General features: G+C 38.7%; 1 protein-coding gene across 1 annotated transcript; it reads left to right on the top strand.

Moving 5' to 3' along the window:
* Positions 1-1,367: 1,367 nt before the first annotated feature.
* Positions 1,368-8,786, top strand: LOC308219125 (matrix metalloproteinase-27-like; the record flags this gene model as incomplete). Its single annotated transcript, XM_080613692.1, has 10 exons — positions 1,368-1,520; positions 1,876-2,114; positions 2,868-3,016; positions 3,114-3,242; positions 5,216-5,377; positions 5,548-5,671; positions 6,381-6,511; positions 6,737-6,896; positions 8,369-8,472; positions 8,686-8,786. 10 exons carry the CDS (start codon positions 1,368-1,370, stop codon positions 8,784-8,786), a joined length of 1,452 nt encoding a protein of 483 aa, XP_080469818.1.
* Between the last annotated feature and the right edge of the window lie 2,149 nt (positions 8,787-10,935).

Here is a 10,935-nt window from a genome sequence, read left to right on the forward strand (position 1 = left end):
AGTGATAAAAGCAAATTAAGGGAGGTGTTTGGTCGCTTGGTTTTTTGTTTGTTTGTGGGGGCTTTTCGTTTGTTTTGGGTTTTGGGAAGTTTTGGGGGGGGTGGTTCTTGGTAACTAAGAAATGCCATTAGTGAATAAATTTAACTAACAAGGCTATATTGTGAAATTTGGGGTAGAAAATTCATCATTAACACCTCCAGCTGGAGAAAAGTTGGCTGCAAGTCACAACAAAAAAAAAAAAAACAAAACTCAGAAGCAAGGATTTCCTGAAAAAGCCACAGTCCAACATGAGGTTATTTCTTACAACTGTTTTGTAAAAGTTGAGTACATGCTGTCAGAGCTCCTCTAAGGCACCAAACACCTTCAGCTCCAATTGCTACCAGTGGAAGAGAAAGGTGCTTGCCCAGCGCAGGGTGAAATCCCATAATTTGTCACAGCTTGTGTAAGTCCTGAAACTTCCTTTATTATGAATTACTTAAGACAGGAAATAATCACATCCCCTGTGGCCAATGTGGTTAAACTGAAGAAACTTTTTGTGATGAAATGGCAGCTAGATCAATAGATAGATAGACAGATAGATAAGATAGATGGATAGATAGATAGACAGATAGATAGATGCATGCATTCATGCATAAATAAGTACTTTATGTAAATGCAGACAGAGATATAAGATTATCTACATTCCTTAAGCTGGATTTATAGGGCAAAATCTTTTTAGTTTATCTGTATCTTGTATTCCACCAGTATAATTTAAAGGGAACACACCTTTTGAAAGGGTTATAGGTAAGAGTTGGGGAGTGATTTGGAGTTGTCATCAATTTTCTAAAACATCAAGTCTCACTTGATGGATCAATTTAAAAAGAAAAGTTTCTGCTTACAGTAAATTCTCCCAAAGTGTTGTTTTGTTTTGTTTTGTTTTGTTGTTGTTGTTTTTTTTTTTTTTTTTTTTTTGGGGGGGGGGCATATTCAGTGCATAGTTTCTCTTTTCTAGGCTGAGAATTCTAAAGAGTTCCCATACATTTGTGGGCTGCATTTCACACAGCTGGGTCTGGACAACTTGGAAGGTTTTGCATTAGTCCATTTGACCTTCCATAAAATTGCTGAGGATCACTAAAATTCAGTGTCAAATAACTAAAACTGAGTGCTGGTTTTGAAATGGTAGCCAAGCAGCTTTGCAGTATTCAAGTGCTGACTGACTTCAGATGTCTGTGAAATTGCATGGGTTTAATCAAGTTTTATTGTGTCAGCCAGCGCAGTGTTATAGGATGTGGGAGGTAATCAGAACATGATAAACTCTGAGTCAGTCTACAGCTGACTCTATAAAGCACCCCATAACTGTATAAACTGTGATGCAGGAAAGGATGCACATGGAGCACAAAGTCGACTGCTCACCTACCAGGACAGAGATGAGAATAAGAATGAAGGATCTTTCACTTTTGCTTTTAATGTGTGTAGCTGTTTCTAATGCTCTCTCTGTACACCCAGAGAAAGACAACAAAGAAGATGCAAAGCTTGTACAGGTAACTACACTGTCCATATATTAGGTCTCTTGAGCCCTTTCTTTTTAGATATAATCTGCATGTCTCAGATACACAGCAGTTTGCTGTCTTTCTGAGACAATGCTATTACACAAAACTTTGCTGCCCAAACTTTACTAAAGTGGGATTAATCTGTACAAACTATAAATGTCAAATAAATAAGAGAGATAATGTTGTCTGTTTCTGTTTAGCTATGATCGTCAGGAAAACATCTGTTTTGCTCCAAAATCACAAGCAGATGCTTTTGCCAGCAAAGCACACAAACAATATCAGTCCTAAGGTATTTGTTTAAGAACATATAAAAATGTGAAATACAATTGCTTTACTTCTTCACTAGGACTATTTAAATAAATTCTATGCTGTTGAGCCTGATCCAAATCAGCTTGGATGGAAATCAAATGCTGAATCCACATCTGAAAAACTTCAGAAAATGCAACAATTTTTTGGTTTGAAAGTGACTGGAAAACCAGACACTGAGACATTGGAAATGATGAAGAAACCCAGGTGTGGAGTTCCTGATGTGGGTCTCTACGGCGTTACTCTGCCAGGATGGAAAAAAACCAAGCTGACATACAGGTAGTATTTCAATAATTGCTTTTTTGAATTAAATTTTTGGTTTTGTGGGTATTCACATTTTTTACAGTTAAATACAACTTCTACAGCAATTGTGTCCAGTTGGGAACACAAAAAGGTTTCTCTTCCCCCAGCTGTTAGCTATGTGTATTCCTGAGAGGGATTTCTGAGATTCGGGCTCAGTCAATCACAGTATTTTGCTTGTCATTTACCATTCCTGACAAATATTCTGTGACGAAACAGAAATACCAACTGCACCCTGTACAAGCCCCATTATCTTCAAAATTTGCTAAGACCAACAGTTTAGTAGTCACAGGAACCTGAGGACATGACTTTCCTCATGCTCAAGAGGTGACCTCCTGGTTAAAGGCCATTTTGAGAAAATCTGATATCATGTACACAAGTATTATTATGAAAAAATGTAATTAAGTATTGCATGATTGGTTACATCATGGAGCCTTCATGTACGTTCTGGAATTGGCCTTAGAGCAGAGACAAAAGTGTAGAAAATCAGGTCTGGGTTTTTTTATCAACTGACTTCAGACAAGGCTAAAGCCGTATTGTGCTGCAGACTTTGAGAAGCTATTTTGGCTGGTTATCACATTCCTCAAACTCACTCAATCCACGATGAATCTTGGGAGCTATTAGACTGTAGGTTAAAATAATTACTTGAATCTCTGTTCATCATCTTGACAATATTAGAGATTTTTTTTCTGCAAGCACTAAGTATTATTACTTGAACTCTCATAACTATAGAATTGTTAACCGCACACCAGATATGATCAAAGAGGATGTGGATAAAGCAATCCATAAGGCATTTGAAGTGTGGAGCACTGTCACCCCGCTGATTTTCACTCGTATTCATGAAGGAATAGCAGATATAATGATTGCTTTTGGGACCAAAGGTAATACGCTGATTGCATTCCAATGTTAAAATTAATGTGAAGATTTTGCAATAGTCATAACATAAACTTTGTATTGTTTCAACATCACCTTATTTAGCTCATGGACGTTGTCCTCGTTATTTTGATGGCCCCCTTGGTGTCCTTGGTCATGCGTTTCCACCTGGCAATGGTTTTGGTGGTGATGTGCACTTTGATGAGGACGAAGATTGGACCATGGGCTCAGCTGGTAGGTAAAAAAGTCTTTCTGAAGTGTTATGCAGGTGGGTAAATTCCTTTCTGATTTTATTTAACTGAAGATACAGACTGAGATGAAACACATTAACCATAAGAGCAGTTTGAGGATACTACAGGCCATCCTCCAACCAGGGTATTTGCAAAAATAACAATTGCAATGATGTAAATCAGCCTGACCCACTTTAGTTCTTATTTAATGCTGGTAAAGATACCAATAGGACAACCCTTTTCAAATACGAATGCTACAGACATGGGCCACTCTTACCTGGGGGTTGCTAGGATCCATGCCCACCAGAGTTTCACAACCTATAGTAAAAGCTTTGACTTTGTCCCCTCCTGACATACACACTGGCACCAACCCAGGCACTATCACCCACTGCAGAGGAAGCACACCATGCCTTGCGGAAGTCCTCAGAGGAGATTCCCACTACCTAGAAAACATTACAGCCACCAGTGATAATGAAAAGTCTTCACTGATAATGCAATAGGTCCAAATATAAGCTACGATAGGCTTATGCACAGGAGAGTTCTCTAAACAATTTCAGCATCCTACCAGGAGCTGGGAGTCTGAATGTGCTGTTCAGGCCACCCATGGGCTGAGACGCAGTGTGTAGAGCTGACTACAGATGTGTGACACCAGGGTAGAAGAGAGGGGAACACCAAGTGCTCAGCTGTCTGTTCCCTTCAATTTCCAGGCTAGCCAGACAGCACATACTGCCTCTGGCAGATCTGTCAGTACACAACCACACAACTGTCATTGCATCTAAGGTACACACCCTGTTGTACTTTAGACTCTTCTCATCCAGTTTGGGGGATGGAAAATTGCATAGGATAACTGCAGCAGGCTAGCTGAGGTTACACTGCAGGAAAAGCAAGGAGCTAGCAAACAGAAACATTCTATAAGAGCACTGCATGAGGAGAAAAGGTCTGGGTTTATTGTGGTGGGAAAAAAGAGAAGGATGAGAAGTGGACATGTCATGCTGATAAAATGTAATGTTTTCCCCACACTGGAACTGAACAGGTCAACCTCAGTTTTGCTGCTGTTTCTCAATAGCACAGCACCAGAGGCCACGCATTGCAGAACTCATTGGAGAGAGTGGAGGACTTGTGAGAGGGGAAGACTGGAAATATGTGTGGAAAAATTGAAACTTTGTTTGATTTTTTGAGAAATGGATATCTTGGCTTCAGCCAGCCTTTCTTGGGCAATCGATGACCAGTCCTCTGCTTTGCCACAGACTCGTGATCTTCACTAAGTCTGTTAACATTGTTGGCTCTTGGTCTGCAGGGCAGATGATCATTGTTTCCTAACTGAGAAAGGCATGTTACTTGGAGGGATGTATGTTAAAGGAAATTCCATTTTTATCTATTTACTATGTTAACATATTTCACTGGGAATAAGCATGTATAAGCATATTTTCAAAAGATATTTTATTTTACAAAGCTATAAAGAAACCATACTCTTTCAAGTCCTAATGATAAGAAGTTAAATTGTTCTGCTAACATTATATTTTTCCTTGTCTACTTATGATCTCACCTTTCTTTCTCAGATTTGTGGGAGGGAGGGTGATACACAGAGTGACACTTCAGCACCTCAACTGAACACGAAGTGCATCTTCCTATCCTTGCCCTGGAGAGCTCTTAGCTTGTTTTGACTCACTATCTAATTTTCTAGCTCAGCCAGGAAACCCTGCCAGGACATTCCTCAGAGCTGCACCCACATTCACCCCCAGAGCACTACTCATGCCACACACATACATTCAGTAGCTAACAGAAAGAACAGCAGGAAAGAGGGCCAAAAGTCACTCCCTTCTAGTGAGGGAAGAACACAAGCCTCACCTATACAAAAAATATGTTTACATATATGCATACCCTCATGAATTTCAATATATTCTATGATCGCTGTCACTGAGCAATAGCCCTGCTGACCAAACTTAGAGTGATCTCATCTCTCTATCCCTTTTTAAGGGTTCAACTTGTTCCTCGTTGCTGCTCATGAGCTTGGCCATGCCCTGGGTCTCTCCCATTCTAATGACCAGAGGGCTTTGATGTTCCCCAACTATGCCTACATCAGCCCCAGTGAATTTCCCCTCTCTGCAGATGATATAAATGGCATACAGTCCATTTATGGTGAGTAAAATTCATGCCTTAAAAATAGAAGTAAGCAGGAGAGAAAAATCTCTATCACAAAGTTTCACTATAAAAATATTTGTCTTCTCAGATTATCAAAAATGCAGTTCTATATGAAAACCTGAATGTTTCTCTAAATTTGGTATATTCTTCCCATAATGTCTCCTTAGGATCTTCACCAAATGCCCCAGATAAAAGGCCAGCCACCCCTACCTTACCTAAGACTTGTGGCTCCCAGATGTCTTTCAATGCTGTAACTACACTCCGACGAGAAGTCATTTTTCTAAAGGGCAGGTAAATATTGATATGCCATTGGTCTCCATGAGGTTTCTTTTTTTTCTTGATTTCTACAAAGACTGAGTGGTTTGCATGATTATGATTATGGGATTTATGAGACAAATGGATAGATTTCTGTTCATGGAAATGAAACTTAAAGCAGATATGAGTTATATTCATATTTTTACAGGATGCCCTGAAAAACAAAATGTTTAATTATTCCCGAAAAACCATCGCAGTCACAATAAAGCTTTATTCCCAGATGTATAGATGGTTACACCAAGTAATACATAACTAAATGATGCAACCATTTTCTAAGAAGGTAGTATGTTCTACCATATAGTTGGGCTAATCTATCCTTCATTCACCTGCTCAAGCCAAAATCATCTGGGTAAATCATATAGGGAACAGCTTACAGTAAAGCTTATCTGGGACCCTGTAACCATCTTACTATACGGTACAGAAACAACCTGAATTTTTCAGCTGTTTGTAGCTGATCCCATTATCAATCAGTACCAACAAGAAGGGCACCTCCAGAAAGAAGCCAGAATAAAAAAATCCTTCACTTCCCATTGAGGGTAGTGTTTTCCTTTCTGACGCGTCAACCTAGGTAGCTCCACTGACAAGAAACAGCTTGTAAGTCATGACATCATTCACATTCTTATACATATATAGAAATGTCTGTGGTTAATTATTTACTTCAAAAACTGTTTCATATTTAAATCAGACACTTATGGCGAGTCTATCCTGATAACTCAGAAGCTGAGCGTGAATTAATTTCTACCTTCTGGCCAACTCTGCCACCTGGTATTGAAGCTGTGTATGAGAACATGAAAGATCAGATCCTATTTTTCAAAGGTGAAGTATGAGACTTTCTTCAAATTTTTCTTACTTTTAATTTTGAGGCAGGATAGGAGGGAGAAAGGGTAGCTGTATGTGCTTAAAATTCACTTTTCAAATAAATAAATAAATAATCGTGACATTTTGTTTGTTTTTCCTATAACCTACACTAAACGAGTGCATTTTTCGTTTTCGTTTCTGAAAATCACAGTTGAAAATAAATATTTTATTTTTTTTTAATAGGCAATAAATTCTGGGTTATCAGCGGATATCAAGTGTTGCTTGGTTATCCACAGAATATCCACGCATTGGGCTTCCCTAAAGGTGTCAAGAAAATTGATGCAGCTGTTTGTAATAAAAATACAGGGAAGACATACTTTTTCATAGGTGACAAATACTGGAGGTAAGAAGAACTGACAAATGTTTTCTTATGATTGACTCCGGTGTAGTCTGAATAGAATTAAAATTGTCTATGTGATAAAAGAGAAAGTTAGACTTTTAAGTAATTATATGTAACTGCGTAATTATGCAGTCTTACTTTTCATGAAATTCTTTGACTCCTGCACAAGGAGAAGAATATAGCTTTGACTTTTGAGAGCTTACGGGTGTCCTGAAATAACCATTCTGGATATGGACCCATTTTGATGCACTATGCCTGGAAGCTAAAAAACTCTGGCATGTAAAGAATTTTAGCAAATACAATAGACAAAAGTGTCTCTAGAAAATAAAGATCTGAAAACAAGCCTACTTCAGCAGAGGGCTGGCTGGGGTGGCTTGTGCAGAATTTCTCTGATTTCTGAAAACTCCTACATTATTTTGTCTGGTTTAGAGAGACAGAAGTGATAGTTCATTTTCCTTTCTTTGACCGGTTAGCAGTGGAATTGCAATATGCTTCTTCTAAATGTTATTTAAACTGTTGTGAGTGATTCCTGATACCCAAATACCAGTCAAACTAAAGCAAAAAAAAATCATTTTGAGGAAGCTGATAGATTCCCTCTGAGTGCAAGAACTACTCCTGCAAATGCCTTCTCCAGGCAACCAGGAGCATATGTGGGTCAAACAGACTTTATTGTGACTAATTGTGGGGTTCTTCAGTGGGACATAAAGTGTTAGCTAGATTTTGTGCTGCATGTCATTTCCTGTCCTCTGTTTTCGATAGTTTGGAAAGAGTATTTACAATATATTTAATTGCTACTTTACTGCCTTGGTCACAAGACAAAGGCACGCAAAAAAACCACAGCACGGATTTCTTAGTAACTCCTTATCTCAGTCTCATGTCCCTGTGAAAAGTATTTCTTGTATCCACGGAGAAGTAAAACAAAGGCGTGTTTGTTTGCTTGCATGTTTTTCCAGAGAGGGTTCCTAAAAGCCCCCAGATTCAGACCCATCTCATAAAAATTGTCCTGGCTCAGTTAGGAACAACTTGATTTTATTAGGAGTAAGTACGTCAGCTTCCTTTCCTCCATCTAAATCTGTCAGATATTAAGGACTACACACAATATCGTATCAAAGTCTAGGAGGAGTTTAAAATTCATGCAATAAATATGTGCAGTCCTTGTAGCAGGAATCAACCTAGCCAGTTTCCATGCACTGCCTGTCACACTGCTATCATTAAAGGAGGTAAATCCCATCCCTGCTGTCACAAATTTGGGTCTTCCTTCACTTTCTCTCACTCCAAATGCTTCTTGGGATCTGTGCCTGCCTTTATCAGCAAACAAGTATCCCCCTCGTTGAAAACCTGAGTAGATAACTTTACTCTCTGTAACCTCAGTCAAATCAGTCAAACTACAGATGGTGGACACCTTTCAGCGGCTGATTGTTTGCAGAATTGATGTCTAAACTCTAAAATTACATGTCTCCCTTCATGCGATTTAGGTTTGATGAAAACAGCCAGTCCATGGAGAATGGTTATCCTAGACAGACAGTCAATGACTTTCCAGGAATTAGCCAGAGAGTTGATGCTGTTTTCCAACAGAAAGGTAAATGAAATGAGCTTTTAAGTAAAACGGATGTACTTGTAGAGGACTTACTTGGGTTCTGGAAGACATTCTGGATGAATGTCATTATTGATGTGTCCTGCAAAAGAACTGAGGAGGTGCTCTCCTGTGTGTATAAAGGTGATGTTCCCTGCTTTGTCAGAATGAACCTGTTTCTTTTATTCATGCTGTGATGCCTTACTTTTTTATTTCCAGGGTTATTCTACTTCTTCCATGGATCAAAGCAGTGGGAGTTTGACCCTACTGCTAAAAAAGTTATCCGCGAAATACAGAGTAACAGCTGGTTTAACTGTTAATATCATTAAACTTTTTTACACACAACAATTGAGAATGAAAATCTTTCTAGATTTCTCAAAGGTTGTTCATATAAACACTACTATACAGAAGAGACAACAGGACTAGTTTTCCTATGTGTCTACTATTTTAATATATCATTATGTCAGCTCTAATGGTACCTCCAAAAGCTAGAATAAAACTGCATTTTTTCTCCTGAATAAGTGCAATATATCCAACATAATATATCATTTTGTACTCCAGATGGGTTTTCAAATATTTTGGCAATAAAAGGTCTTAGGTTGATGTCAACTATATTCTGCTTCATTTGTTTGAAGGTGTTCTATATTTCTGAAGTGTGAAAGACTTCAAGTTAATATGCTAATATTCTTCCAACATACAATGTTTTGTATTTTTAATCTTTGGTCTCCAAACAACTTCAGGAGCCATTTTTTTCATTAATCGCTTGTTTTTCTGTCCTCTTCTGTGTCTTCCTGTGTCTTCTCCTGCTTTTCCTTGCCCATTGCAGCCTTCTTCTTTTCACGTCATATAGTATGTTGCCAGCCCCAGTGCCCACATACATTAGCTCACCATCTATCTTTATAGCTATATAACAACTAGTATTTCATCAGTAACCATTTTTTGTGAATCTATGAATGGCATCCTTCAGAAATCAGTCCTGTCCTATTCAAGAAATAGAGTTAATTACCATGTCATGAAGCACAACCTCTGCTCCGCTAACACAAAGCATTGTGTTTCAAGTGCACATATATCTGACATTTACTACATACTGCCACTGTGCATGAAGCAAACTCCTTGCAAAATCATACAAAATCTATAAAGTCACAACCATATCCTCTCCAAGTATTTCCATTTAGTTCTGGAAACAGGCCCAGAACCTGCTGCCTGCATGGCGGGATGTATCTGAGAACATGATCTCATTAGAACTGCCTTGTCCTTCTGCTCCCTAGTTCTCACATATCTGGCTGGTTTACACACCTGTTGCACATTAGAGTAAAAAGTTTCTTTTTGCTGTGTATTTTTACAGTACCAGGTGAACAATGCAACGATCCCAACCTGATCCTTACCTATTTGATTTGGCTATTTGGTACCATTTGGAACTGCTACATTGCTGATATTGCTATGAGAACCTTGCTGGCTCGGTTCCCACCAGAAAGTTGAAATAGAGGCTCAGATATGCTGTTTCACTGATCTGCAAGACTAATCAAAATTTAAACTTAGAGTGGAGTGAAATGGCAGACATTTGGGTGAGATTCATCTGACTTAACTTTAGCTTTCCGTCTTGTCTGCACATCTCCTCACACAAGTTATAGAAGATGCATGTACTGAAAAAAGAGGGAAAAGTTCTCTGCAGTGTTACATATCTCTTCCTAAGACTGTGATGGGGCAAACCAGTATCTTCAGTCCCTGAAGAAAACACCTCTTTGCAGAGAAAGGCTATCCAACTAGCTTAGAGCAGCTAACTTCCAGACAGCTAAAGTTTGGTGAAATTTATAGTGTCTTTGCTGGGTATCTGTCAGTTTTTATGTGATCTGAAAGAGAAGGACTTGCTACTTTCATCCTCTCTGATACTCACTTTTTGGCAAGATACACCAGCAGCTTTTTATGTCACCACAAGCCAGTGATGAAGTTGTTTGAAGGCACCTGCTTGGATTGACACTAGCTGTGAAGTGACCATGATATCCCAGAAGACAAGAGCAGAACATGCTGAAGGCAGGCAGGATGGAGACAATTCCTTACCTATTACTGGATTTCCAGCTTCCTTAAACTCTTATCAAACATTCAGTACAGTTGTTGGCTGTGTAGAAAGCAGAGTTTAACAGCACAATCTCAGAAGCCAAGTCACACTCAGGTGTTTATACTCAGACAATTAGTCTTTCACACACACTTTGCTCAGTGTTTAATACAATTGTAGTTTTAGCTGCAAGAAAAGTTTAATCACTGAGTCATCAAGGAGATTATTCAGTTCTTTGTCATACATAGTCAAGTTCCTCTGTCTTCAGATACATAAACAAACATTATAGCTACTCTGTGCTCCTTTTCTCAGGTGAAACCTTGTTTCACACTTTATGTAAATCCTTTGTCTTAAGGAAAGTTAATCTTTAACAGTGAAATGCTGTCAATGAAGTTCTCTGACTGCCAGCTTTGGTA

Source organism: Psittacula echo (genome assembly GCF_963264785.1).
Source record: "Psittacula echo genome assembly, chromosome: 3".
Lineage (NCBI taxonomy): Eukaryota > Metazoa > Chordata > Aves > Psittaciformes > Psittacidae > Psittacula > Psittacula echo.